Raw genomic sequence first — 14,357 nt, 5'->3', positions numbered from 1 at the left:
TTATTAAATATTTCTTACTATTTCTGGCTTTTTTACTCACGCTAACATTAAGGGCCTCAGTTTTAAGCGGGCTTTAGGCAACTACCTAGTTCCCAGTAAACACATAGCGTTTTTTAAACGTTTTTTGGCCGTTTATTTTAGGTTTTATCGTCCAAGGAAAATAAGAACGTTTTGTAAACGTTCAAAAAGCGTCTTAAAAGGATAAATATAAAACGAAAAAGTTAGGTCAAAAAACACGTCAAATAAACGATTTTTACACGTGTTTTTTTGTGAATATTACATCCGCAATTATAATTACGGATATAAATATGGATAACTAATTATGGATATAAGTAATTTTGCCAATTAAGTTCATCATTTAAAATGTAGAATTTTTTTTTTTTCATCTCCATTTTCAAATTATTCTTTCAGTTGCTTATCTTTATATCAAGCTTTTTGAATTTTTTTGCATATAAAGGTTTATATATCAATATATATATATATATATATATATATATATATATATATATATATATATATATATATATATATATATATATATATATATATATATATATATATATATATATGTATATATATATATACATATATATATATATATATATATATATATATATATATATATATATATATATATATATATATATATATATATATATATATATATGTATATATATATATACATATATAATATATATGTATAGTGTGTAGTGGTTCATAGATACATTATAATATATTTAAAAATGAGCGATTCTTCAAGTGATCATTCTGTGATAAAAACAAGAAAAAGATCTAGACCAAACACAAGGTATTACTAATATTAAATCATATGTATAAAATAGTTAACAATAAAACGAAATAGTTTTTTAAATAATCATATTTTAAATATTTTGATGACTAATGTAAATATAAGTACTTATACTAAAAAACTAGTATAGATGTAAAATATGGCAATAATTACACCATTTGAGTTTAAAGAAAAAGGGTTTTCTTTAAACTTTTATGAAGACTTTTAGATACATCAGAAGATGTGCATTTATTTCACATTTATGTTCTGAATTATATAGGTTTTTAATATTAAATTTTAGTTGCAAATCATGGAAGGCACGCAGAAAAGAAGTTCTTCATGTATACAATGACTGTGTCAGTGATACTTTATTTCATAGTGAAGAAATACTGTGTTCTGAAAACAGTTACTCTAATTACATATCACCATTTGAAAAAAGCTTGAATGATAATATTGAATTCGAAAGTTTTAATCACAAGGATTTTCAAGATTCAGTTGGTTGTGAATCATCTGAGGACTTATCTGATGCCAAAAAACAAAATAAATATGATGATGTTTTATGTTCAAAAATTCGAAAATGGACTTTGCGAAACAATTGTTCTCAAAAATGTACTAATGAAATATTAAAAATATTTCTTGAATATAAACATCATGTTCCAAAGGATTGTAGAACATTACTTCAAACTAAGAGAGATATTCCCACTCTTCAATTTAATGGGGGAGGAGAGTATATTCATTTCGGATTAAGGGACCAGATAACTAAGCAAATTAGTATGCATTCTATTTCTGAAGATGTTGTTTTATTGACTTTTAATATAGATGGCATGCCTTTGTTTAAGTCTAGCTCTTATCAAATATGGCCTATTCTTGCTCGAATCCATGGTTATACTCCTTTTATAATTGGAATATTTGGTGGTACATGTAAACCAAATCCACATATGTTTTTAAAAAATTTGGTTGATGAGTTTAAGATATTATGCATCACCCCATTGACTGTCTTGAACAAAAATTATCACATTAAAATTCATGCTTTTGTCTGTGATGCACCTGCACGTGTGATGTTAAAAGGTATTGTAAATCATACTGGCTACCATTCATGTGAAAGATGTACAAAAGTAGGAAAAAGTGTTTTAAATAGAGTTGTTTATGGTTATGTGGACGATGGTTTAACAATTTTGCGCTCAAATGTTGATTTTTGCAATAATAAATACTTTCAAAAAGATGTAAATGGAAGAAGTCATCAACACGAAAAAAGTGTTTTAAGAGAAATATCAGTAATAAATTTTATTAGTATGTTTCCATTAGATTACATGCATCTAGTTTGTTTAGGTGTTACGCGTAGACTATTATATTTTTTAAAGGGTAATATTAATGGAACTAAGCATGGGAAGCTGTCTTGTACTATGATTAATCAGATTTCAGATAAGCTACTTCAATTGAATGGAAAACTGCCCAGTAATTTTTCAAGACAACCAAGAGGGCTTTATGAGTTAGATAGGTGGAAAGCCACTGAACTGCGTTCTTTCTTACTGTATACAGGGATGATTGTGTTAAAAGGTGTAATAAGTGTTCCTATGTATAAACATTTTTTAAGCTTTGCAATAGCTATTAGAATTTTGTGTGATAATGACAAAGATTACAGAAACTCAAATTTAGACAACGCTCGCAAACTTTTAAAATACTTTGTTGTTAATTCAAATGAACATTTTGGTGAACTTTTTTGTGTTTACAATGTACATAATCTCTTGCACATATGTGACGATGTCCAGTTTTATAACACACCTCTTGATGATGTATCAGCTTTTGAGTTTGAAAATTACTTGCAGCAACTAAAAAGATTGGTGCGTTCAAAACATAATCCTATTGTGCAAATAAGTAAAAGAATCAATGAAATGAACAATTTTATGAAGTTGTCTTCAACCATTTCTAATGAAGTAAAGGCTAATGTGAAAGATGGTTGTTTTTTAACCAAGCATGGTGTGGTTTTAGTAAAAGAATATTTAGGAGAAGGAAAATATAGTTGCTTCTATTACAGAAAAAAGGATTTGGATACGTACTTTGACATTTTTCTAAATTCAAAATCCATCGATATTTACTTTTTAAGAAACAATTTAAAGAGTATTGTTTGTACCAAAGATATAAAAACTTTAGTGATCAAATGTGCATGTTTACCTGTTAATAAAGGATTTGTTATTTTACGATTGCTCCATAATAAATGTTAAATAGTACAGTATCAAAAGCTTTCAAAAATTTATCTTCATTTTAATAGTTTAATTTTTTTGGCTTAACAAAAAATTTTTTGTCCATTAATTTTTATTTCACATCAATAAATTTCTTAAATTTTAAATCTTGTTAAAGATGCTTTCTTAATAATATTGTCCAACGGCAAGTTAAGTAAAAATTAAATGTTACTTAAATATTCATGTGAGTAAAGCTGATATGTTGTTAAATGTTGTAAGTAAATTTTTCTTTTAGTCCTGTTAAAAGACTTTACTCAGTAGTCACTATCTCTGAAGACAATATTTTGAAAAAAGTGACAGTTCCATTACACTGGGTAAATAACAAAGAGAATATTGTTTATTGGCCACCTAAGTCAAAAAAACAATTTAATTATTATATTAGCAACTGGGTGGATCCAGATATTAATTGGTTAAAGTTTCAATTGAAAAAGGTACATCTTGACATGGCTACAAAAGATATTTGTGATATTTGCATAAATATAGATACCGAGACTTCTAGTCATGAAATTGAAAAAACTGGTAATTTTCTGTTAATCTCATTTTTTTTTTTCCAATTGTGTTTTGTTGTTATTTTTTATTATTAATTGTTATCCTTTATTATAACCATTTATAATAACTATAAATTGATTTTTAAGTTAAGAAAAGTTCAGTGTTTTATCTAATTTTGTGCTAAAAGTGGTATAAAAAATTAAACTGGAGCTTATGGGATTTTAATAATGTGATAATCATTCTGTGTTTGATGTTTGTATTATTCATCATTGATTGAAAATCTTTGAGTATTTGAACTGTTTATATATTAAAAACAATCATATTTTCATTCTGATAATTTTATTTTCTTTTTTTATAATGTAATACGTGTATTGTGTATAAAGTTAATAAATTATATAAAATGTTAAAAGTATATATATTAAATAATTTCAGAAAATGAAAGTTTTAAATCAGATTATCGAGAACCAAGTCCAGATATTCATATGGTTATAGAGCCGTCTTCAAAAAAAAAGTATTATTTAAAAGGCCAACAAGATAGACAAGGTCTTCAAAAATCAGGTTTACTCAAGACACACTCTGAAATTGTGGAGAGATCTAAAGAAAACTCTGTAGTAAAAATTAACTCTTCCGAAGTTGAACTTGCAGGTAAAACAGGTAAAAAAGAGTAAATTACCTAAAAGCTTTCAGGATCTAAATAAAAAACTAAACTTATTTTAATTAAATATTTTTGTGATGATTTCATTTATACTAATAGTAATAAATATATTAAAAAGCAGTTTTATTATTTCAGAAATTGAAGGTTTTAATTCAACTAACCGAAAGCAAAGACCTTTGGAAACAAATCGCATTGGTGGCAAGTTTATGTATAGTAACCCACCTGAAACATTCAAGGCTCTTGATGAAAGATGTAAATATATATTTATATTTTTTGTTGCTGTCTTACATCCATAGTGCCACACTTATATGGGTTAAATTCTTATCATTTATAATTAAAATGATATTAAGGAAAAGTTTGGTGCAAGTTTTTACAACTGGATGTCCTTCCAAATCTAAACCTGTTATAGAACAGTAATGAGCATTTTTATAGTAACGCAGTTACCATGAAGATTACTATTTAACATTAAATTCATATATATATATATATATATATATATATATATATATATATATATATATATATATATATATATATATATATATATATATATATTATACATTTTTTATAAATAGGCTTACAGTATGCTCTTTTTATGGAGTTAAGTAGTGTTAAAAGTCAAATAACACAACTTGAAAAAGCTGTTGAAAGATTGGGTCGACAGATGGAGCCAGAAATGTCAGCATTTCACATTGAGAAATCATCCACCCTCGAAGATTTTCAGGAAAAGGAGGAGATTCTTAAAAAAAAAGATGATTTTCTTTTATTGGTAAATCTTATTATTTACTAAACTTTTAGATTATTTAATTAATCAATTTTGAGATTAATTACATGTGAAATTGTTATAAAGTTATATGAACATATTTGTTCCATATAACTTTATAATATATTGATAGTCATATTACACTGCACTAATTCTAAAAAATAATAATTTATTAATAAAGAAATGTTTTTTATTAATAAATACTATTGTTTTTTATTAACTTCTTGTTAAACAGTTCTTATTTTCAATTTTTTAAATCTGGGTTATTGAATTTTTTTAGGTCAGCCGGCTGAAACAGATTGGTGGCAACACGCCATCATCAATTATAAATAAGGCTTTAGACGAGACAATGTCAAAAAAGCTACAAGCTAAATTTAGTAAAGTGGGAAAAAATGGAAAACGACCGTTTAAGACTACTTACTTGTACAAGGCTCTACTTGGTAAATTTTCAATTTTTAGAAAAGCATAAAAGATAATGTAATTATAAGATCATGTTCGGAATTGTAAGATTACGTTTTGAGTATATTTAGTTACAGTCAATTTTATCTATTATTATTTTTAAATATTTTAATACAATTGTCAGTTATTTATCTAATAATGTCATGCAATGCCACACCTTTGCTGAAGTACTTCAGTGGTTAATTACCGTTTGGTTTTTAATATTATAATGCATACATCATAATTTTTAGATTTAAAATAATAACATTAAATAGACAATAACCTAAATATGAACTTTTTTTGGGTTTTCTTACTTTGTAGGTGCTCTGGTGACGGAAAGGCTATCAAAAGAAAATGTCGATCGACTAATAGGAGACCATTTAAAGAGAGCTCCGAGGGCGGAAGATAAAAAATAAAGACGCTTTTTTTGTAATTGTAGTTGTTGCAAACTTCTTTAACATTTAGTATCTATTTTAAGTTATTGTTGTGTTGTTTTGAATTAGGTGCCTTTATAATGCTATTATCATTATAATGATAAATTTATGCTTTTTTAAATTTAAAATTTTTGTAATTAGAACCGATGTTTTAATTACGAAAGTAAATAAGCTTAGACCTTTAGGTAATTAATGTTGCGTTTGAAATTAATGCTTTTACACATTGAAGTTAATTAGGTTACGTTTGAAATTAGTGTTAAACCATTACATTTGGACGGAATACGCTCCTAAAATAAACGTTTCTAATAAACGTCCAAAAACCGTTTTTTGAATGTTTATTAAAAACCGTCCCATCACCGTTTCCTTTGGACAGAAAAAGCTCCTAAAATAGACGTTTCCAATTAACGCTCAAAAACCGTTTTTTGAACGTTTATTAAAAACCGTCCCATCACCGTTTCCTTTGGACGGAAAAAGCTCTGAGAATAAACGTTTCCAATACACGTCTAAAAAGCGTTTTCTGAACGTTACCGTGTTTACTGGGTTTGCTTAATGGGTAATCCGCCACTAATCTTTAATCTTTTTAGTTTAGTGTTAGTCTAATAAACTCAGAAACTTTTATCTCTGTTGTGAGTACAATAAAAATAAATCACATAAAATGTGATTTTACACCCTGAATTTCACAAGTAAATTTAGCTGATTTTTCGCCATCTACCTGACAGTTATATGGGTTAGTGTGCAAAAACTACAATATAATTTTGACTGATTTAAATGGCGTTTGACTGATTTCTACCGAATATAAAATGCAAAAAACGCTTTCAAAACGTTTAGACTGGAGAGGTATGAAACTCAAGTTTGTGACGGAATAAGGTAAGAACTTAAGGCGTAAAGTAACAAATTTTGGTATTTTTTAGTAATAATTTTTCGTAACAATTTTTTCGTATTTTATTTTTTAATTTACTACTTACATTACTACCCACGTACTTATACCTTTTACTGAAATTAAGTTTACTTTTAAATAAAAACCAAATAAACTTAACCAAAAATAACTTCACAGGATAAGTAAAGGTTAAGAATTCATACTCACGATTGACGTTTTTAATTAATTTTAATCAAGGCACAATGCGCGTTACATTTTAATTTAAAAATAATCTTTAAATACGTTTTTTATGTTTTTAAAAAATACATTCAAAGAAACTCCATCAGCGAATTCTAAAAAATACTTCAGTATATGATTATCAATTAATGGTCTGATACTTAGCAAACAGATTCAGACGTCTGTAAAAGGTCTTTTAAATATCTGTGCCCACTGGATTATATTACTATTATACAAACATTTTAGGTGTTTGTGCGTTTATTTTTTATATTTTCTTTCTCTTCTCACTATAAAATTCGTTTTTTCATCTCTTTTATATCATAATTAAAAAATTGTATTTTTTCATTAATGTTGTTATATGATACTTTATTTTATTATTAATGTAGCAATAACGGTCCAACATCAAAACCAGTGAAAGAACTGGTCGCACAAATAAAGAATATTGGCCGACGCTTATACGAAATTATAACTTTTTTAACTTTTGTGCTTTCTATTAGTTTTATTTTCTTTTATAAAAGACGTTGTTTTGTTACATTTGTAACGTTTGTAACGTTTTTTGTAACGTTTGTATTGCCAATGTTAACGTTGTTTTGTAATGTTTATATCGCTATATTAGTATAAATGTTTTTTCAATGTTTGTTTAAAAATATAAAAACTATTTTATTTAATAAGAAATTAATTTACAGTTACTTTTATCATTGTTTATGAAAAATGCTCAGTTTGGTTTAAATTGTTTACGTTTTTAACAAAGAGCCATTCCTGCGTGACCTGAAGAGGGGTTTACTAACGATGAAGGGTTAACTGTGTCGGGATCCACAAACTGCCGAACTAAACAATAAAGATCTTCATTTGGATCATGTGAGTCTTTTGGTGTCAATCTATTGATTTCACTAAAAATTGTAAAGCAATTTTCATTTAAATTTCATTCAAATTAATATACCGTAATTAGGACAATAATGTTTCATTAAGTGTAATGATTATTATTGAAAAAATAAAAGTGAAGAGAAACTTTTTATCGCCGTTGTACAACATATAAAATAAACCAATAATCTTTACATGTATGTAGTAAAATATGGATCAATAATTTTGAATACGCCATCTCTTTTTTTTAATTTAAATTAACTACGTAAATAGAGCAGTTAACTACTTAAATAACGTAATAAATAAATTATATTTTAAACACTTAGGCCAGTCATAACTGTACAATTATTTCAAAAAATTGTGCCACAAAATGGTAAAGTACTAAACGCAATTAAATAAATTATCATAAAACAAAAAGTTCAAAAGTTTTTTCATAAATTTTAGAAAATCAAAAGTATTACCTTACTTTTGAGAAATAGTTGTTTGAAGCTTCTTTTTTTCCTTCTGAAAAATAAAATATTTATAACAAAACAAACATGAAGTAAAACACATTATATTTTTGTCTCCCCCACACTCCTATTTTTACTCCAAAACCTTAGCTCTTCTTATTAAAGCAAATTAATTCTGTTTAAATTTTTTTTAAGGGTTACCTTCATTGTTTGAGGTTTTTTGGAGCAACACTTTGTTTCTATCTCCCATTGCCGTTGTCGTTCTATTTTTTATATATAAAAAACGCTGTAGACAATCAGTGCTGTGTGAAACACTGTAATTGCCGTTCGTTAACGTCAAAATTGAAAACCGGAGAAACAGATGTTTAACTATTCGACCGAATAAGAGATGCATAAATAATTAATAGGAGTCTGGGACTGCAAATAATAGTTCAATAGCTGTATATTATTAAACTTTATTTTGATATCTTTTCAGATACAATCGTGTTAATCAAAATACAAATCATATGGTGCACTGTGTTTTGATTGACCTTTTTATATAAACTTGGTGCAGATGTGAAAACAATCATATATATATATATATATATATATATATATATATATATATATATATATATATATATATATATATATATATATATATTATTTTTGTCTTATCGCCCAACACCGTATTACAATATATATTTTTTTACAAAATTTTTTCCAAGAGTATAAAGTATAAAGTAAGAAATAAGATGTTTACAAAAACGTTAATATTAAAATAAGATTGTCTTAATTAAAAGTAATACCTTAAAAAAATTAGATAAAACAAAAAACAAAAATTTTTTTAATCAATTTTTTCAAAATTATTTATTTTAAAAATTATGGGGGGGGGGGGGGGAGCCTCTGCTGCCCTCCCTCCCCCGGTTGCTACGGGCCTAAAAGAGTACACAGAACAGTTAAGCTTAATACGAACAAGCCAAGAACTATTGTGATTAAATTACTTGACTATGAAGATAAAATAAAAAATTCTGAAAAATGCAAAAAACTTAAAAGTTCAGGAATATTTATAAACGAGGATTACTCAGTCGAAACAGCTTTAATACGAAAAAAACTATTTGAAGTAAGAAAGTTGCATAGGAACAATGGTAAGAATTGTACTGTTATATACAACCAATTAACAATAAAGAATTTTAAGAAATCAAACAACATTTGAATTTATAATTTTAGTTTATTTATTTTTAAAATTACTCTTTTTTTAAAATGGCTGAGGAAACTAACAGATCAGTTATGCGTTTAAAACATTTGAAATTGATAATTCAATACTTTAAATCGAAACTTGGATCCTGATATTAATTTTTATATTAATGAAAAAGTAATTGATTATATTATCCCATTATATTATAACTCAAGCTCAAAAAATATCACTAAAGGAATCGATGATAACTCATTTTCTATTCTCTATATTAATATAAGGAGTATTCAAAAAATTTTGAATTATTAAAACAGTTATGTAAAATCTATATTAGTTTTCATATCATTTTCCTTAGCGAAACATGGTTTCATGATAAAAATATTAAAAGCGATTCAACTTTCCATATACCTAATTAATGCGTTTAAAGATCACATTAAAAATATAATTAAACATAAAGCAAGCGTAAATAAAAGTGTGAATTTTGTCGGTGACGTCAACCTTAACATTTTTGACTATAACCTTAATAAGCAAATTAATAAATTGTTCAATGTCTTTTTTCAATTTTGATACATTCCAGTAATCAAACCCACGCGAGTAGTTTCAGAAACAGCAAAAGTGATGTTTCTGAAACAGCAAAAGTGATGTTTCAGATGGACATTTAGAAATTATTAAGCGGAAATTTGAAAATAACAAATAAACGAATCGACTAATTGAGACTACTTTAATTAAAGCCAATTGCAAATTTTTAAAAAAAGAAAATGAAAATAGAAGTTAAAGCAGTGTAACATTAATAAATCAAATTTTTACCAATGAACTTGTTACTACAAAAAAAAACAAAAAAAAAAACTGGAATATTTTAAAAGAGATGTTTTAGATCTCTTTCCGATTTTTTATTATATCAAATAAATGAAATACACCTGATTCTCACACGACTAATAAACGATACCTTCATTAAATTTTTTCATGATATAATATCATTTGAAAAATGGCAAGAAACTCTAATAAATCTAAATGCTGATAAAGCCTATAAAATCTTCTAGCTAAATTTCTTAAACATTATAAAAAAGCATTTTCTAAAGTTTTGAAATTAATAAAAGTAAAAAACCATTTTAAGCCCTTGGATAAAAAAGGGAATCATTAAAAATAAAACAGCGATTATATTGCTAATAACTTAAGAAAAGAACATCAGAAAAACTATAAGAATTATAAACGTTTATTTTAGTCAATTTTGAGACGCTCAAACTCTAATTACTGTTCAGAGCAAATAATGAAAAGTAATGGTTCACATAACACATGGCGCATTATTAAGGAAGTAATTGGTAATAAAAATTTGGACAGGAATGCTCTTCCGAAAAATCTTAAACTAAGTAATAAATTAATCTTTAATAAATCTACAGTAGCAGTAACACTTAATAATTTTTTTGGTATTGTTGGTAAAAATATAACCGGTAAAGTTAAACCATCTCAAGTTAGCTTACAGTCATACTTGACATCTGTAAATGCTGTTATGTCTAATCATGATCTTACAGAGGAAGAACTATTAAATTCAGTATCTTTGTTAAATCCAAAAGTTCAGGTTTCAATGATATCAGCATTAATGTCATTATTAAATCAATTAAGTATATATAACAATACCACTTTTACATGTTTTTATTTTATCTCTGAAACATGGAGTTTTTCCTGAATACCTAAAAAGTGCAAATATTACACCAATTTTTAAATCATCCTTTTGATGTCTGATCTCAGTTCTTAATTGTTTTCCCAAGCTTTTAGAGCGTATCATGTATAATAGACTTTATTCTTTCTTTAATCTTGATAATATTCTTTACAGTAAATAATTTGGATTTAAATCTAGTCAATTGATGGATCACGTAATCATTAACCTGGTTCATGAAATATTTAAAGCTTTTGGTAAAAAGTTTACTTTAGGTGTCTTTATTGATCTAAAAAAAAGCGTTTGGTACTGTTACTCATTCTTCTAAATGAACTTAAAAGTTATGGTATTGTAAAATCTAACTTAGCTTGGTTTAAGAGTTATTTAACAAATAGGAAGAAATACATTTTATACGATTGCGAAAAAACGGATTTAATAACAATTATTAATTTGCAAATAAAACAAAAGTTGCAAATAAAACATTAATATCTTTATTTTAATAAAATATGTTAGTATCGTCGGCAAACAAAATCGAATTTAAGATATTTCAGAATTTACTTAACCGCTCCCTACAATTGATCAATTCTAGGACGCGTTTAAGTAAATTCTGAAATATCTTAAATTCGATTTTGTTTGTCGACGATACTAACGTATTTTATTTAAATAAAGATATTAATGTTTTATTTGCAACAGTAAACAGAAAGCTTGCAAAACTAAATGAATATCGAATAAATTGTCCATAAATAAAAAAAATGTATACATATTTTTTTCCATCGTCTTCATGACAAAAAGGATATTCCCTTAAAACTTCTTCATCTTTTTTTTTAAATAACTCTCATGTCAAGAGACAGCATTCTTTATCGCTTCTAGGTGAAGTTTTAGATAAAAAATGCAACGTAGAAGGAGCACGTACGTATAATCCGAAATAAAATATCGAAAAATATAGGCCTTCTATAAAAAGCCAAACAATTGTTAGACCAAACTTGTTTGAAATTCATTTACTTTTCTTTGATTCATTGCTATCTAAATTACGTTAACGTTGCTTAGTGCACCACTAATGTATCTAAAAATAATAGGCTGCTAATTAAACAAAAAGACGCTGCAAGAATTATTGAAAATGTGGATTGCTTCTCACACATTATTTTTATTTTTAATAAATTCAAAATACTCAACGTATTTCAACTTAACCTTTATCAAGTTCTTATATTTATGTTCAAAGTTGATAATAAAATGGCACCCATCTTATTTAACTAAGTTAAAAAAAATTATTTATACTCAACACGATTTTCAAATAACAATTATAATCAACCAAAAAAAAATTATTCTGTTGCTAAATTCTCGATCACAATCAGAGGACCTCGATTATGGAACACACTAATGAACAATGAGTTAAAAAATATTTCTTTCAATGAGATAAAAAATATTTCTTCTCTTTATCAATTTAGAAATTAAACTTAAACAAAAACTTTTGATAATTGACAACGAATTAGACTTCTTTTCAAACTTTTAAATTGGAATAAGCAATCGTAGAAATGCTAAAGACGGTCTCTTATGAAATTTTTATTTTCATGTTTTTTTTTTTTTACTTCCAAATAAAAATCTCATATTAAATTTTTACTGCCATTATAAGATTTTTGCTCCATGTAATTATGTATTCTGCGCGAACTGTATTTTTGCAACCACGTTGTGTTTTCAGAATACTTTCTTAATATAGAAAAGTTTAGAATTGTTAAGAAATGAAATGTCTATGTAGGACGTTTCAACACTCCTTCGCTGAGGCTATTCCATAGAATTTTGGGTGGAATGCAAGAAGCGAACTTGAGTCAAGTTCGACTTGAACTTTACATTGTAACCAATAGCGACAAAGTATGGGTTTTCTCCTCAAAAAATACTCTGCCGCTATTGGTTACAATGTAGAGTTCAAGTCGAACTTGACTCAAGTTCGCTTCTTGCATTCCACCCTTAATCTCATATTAAATTTTTACTGCTTCTATATTTAAAACTTCTTTTTCATGCCAAACTTCTTTTATCAAACCGGCAATAAAAATGAATACCAGCATGCATCCAATTAGAGATAAATTTATATGCCATATTTACAACAAAATACACGAGAAAATTGCTACTTATTTAAATACTGCATTTAAGATGCATTTTTTTGGAAACAAAATACTAGAATATGAATGACATTTTTGGAGGTAAATGTCTAAGTATGCAGTATATAGAACAAAAGAAAAATACTTTAATCAATATAAAAGAAAGATATTTTAAACTTGTGAATTAAATACACATTATAACATAAATACACTAGACTTTTTAACGAGATTTTTTAACGTCAAAGTGGATTACAGTTGAGTTGTTCATTTAGAATATTCGTTTAACTTATTAAGACTTAAACTACAGAGTGGTGCAGAGGAAACTCATGTTTTTCGAACCGCTAGTACGCGACGACGGGAGGGGGTATTGACTTTGAACGAATGTTGGCAGACGACCCAAACAATGCAGTTTCAATCGCTATGGAGCATTGGAGCGTACAACATCGTGTGTTGGTTGTAGAGCAGTTTTTTAGAAACAATTGTTCAATATTTTAGAATTGGACGTCGAGGTGCAGTGCCTGATCGAAATACCGTACTCCGATGGGTTGCAGTGTTTAGAAGTACTGGTTCTGTGATGAAAAAGAAACCACCTGGTCTTCCGCGTTCAGTTCGTACTCCGGAAAATGTAGACCGAGTCAGAAAGGCAATTGTTACTAGCCCTAGACGATCGACTAGACAACATGCTGTAGCGCTGGGTATGTCACGTCGTTCCCTTCACCGCATCTTACATGATGACCTCAAGTTCCATCCGTACAAAATAATGATCGTAGCTTAATGAAGGGGATTTTGTACAGCGCAGAGAGTTTTGTCGCATAATGGATGAAACGTTTACGGAAGATCCTGATGCTATAGTCTACATGAGTGATGAAGCACATTTTCATCTTGACGGTTCAATGTTCAAAACTGTCGGTATTGGGCATCAATATCGGTATTTTGCAAGAATGCAAAACTATTTTGGTATGGCTGTTTGACAGGCTACAGCTAATATTTCTTTAACTTAAAATAAAAAGGTGTACCAATTGAAAAAAAATATACTCTACATGCCACCTCTGGACAAAGTTATAAAAATTGTCCAGAGGTAACGTTAATCCACGGATCTATAGTTTCAGAAGCAAGTGCGCCAACCACTGCGCTGCTGAGTCCATTATTTTGTTAAACTACGTGTATTAACTCTTGTAGATTTACAATTATTTTTAGAAATCAAATAGTTTTAAATCCTAAAAATGT

General features: G+C 27.2%; 1 protein-coding gene across 4 annotated transcripts; it reads left to right on the top strand.

Moving 5' to 3' along the window:
• Positions 1-708: 708 nt before the first annotated feature.
• Positions 709-5,853, top strand: LOC136084654 (uncharacterized). 4 transcript variants are annotated; one of them, XR_010640724.1, is made up of 7 exons: positions 709-808; positions 1,089-3,546; positions 3,949-4,170; positions 4,307-4,423; positions 4,747-4,940; positions 5,215-5,374; positions 5,694-5,853. XR_010640724.1 is itself a non-coding variant. In XM_065805076.1 (7 exons), the coding sequence occupies exons 1-7, from the start codon at positions 744-746 to the stop codon at positions 5,786-5,788; spliced, it is 1,128 nt and encodes a 375-aa protein (XP_065661148.1). In that variant the 5' UTR covers positions 709-743; the 3' UTR covers positions 5,789-5,853. The 4 variants fall into 4 exon arrangements, 2 of the variants coding, with proteins under 2 accessions (XP_065661148.1, XP_065661147.1); XM_065805076.1 differs by having other exon boundaries at positions 3,263-3,546; positions 3,949-4,161; XM_065805075.1 differs by having other exon boundaries at positions 3,263-3,546.
• The last annotated feature ends 8,504 nt before the right edge of the window (positions 5,854-14,357 follow it).

Source organism: Hydra vulgaris, chromosome 09 (genome assembly GCF_038396675.1).
Source record: "Hydra vulgaris chromosome 09, alternate assembly HydraT2T_AEP".
Taxonomy (NCBI): Eukaryota; Metazoa; Cnidaria; class Hydrozoa; order Anthoathecata; family Hydridae; genus Hydra; species Hydra vulgaris.
The sequence above is the reverse complement of the archived record's forward strand: the minus strand, read 5'-3'. Positions and strand labels throughout refer to the sequence as shown.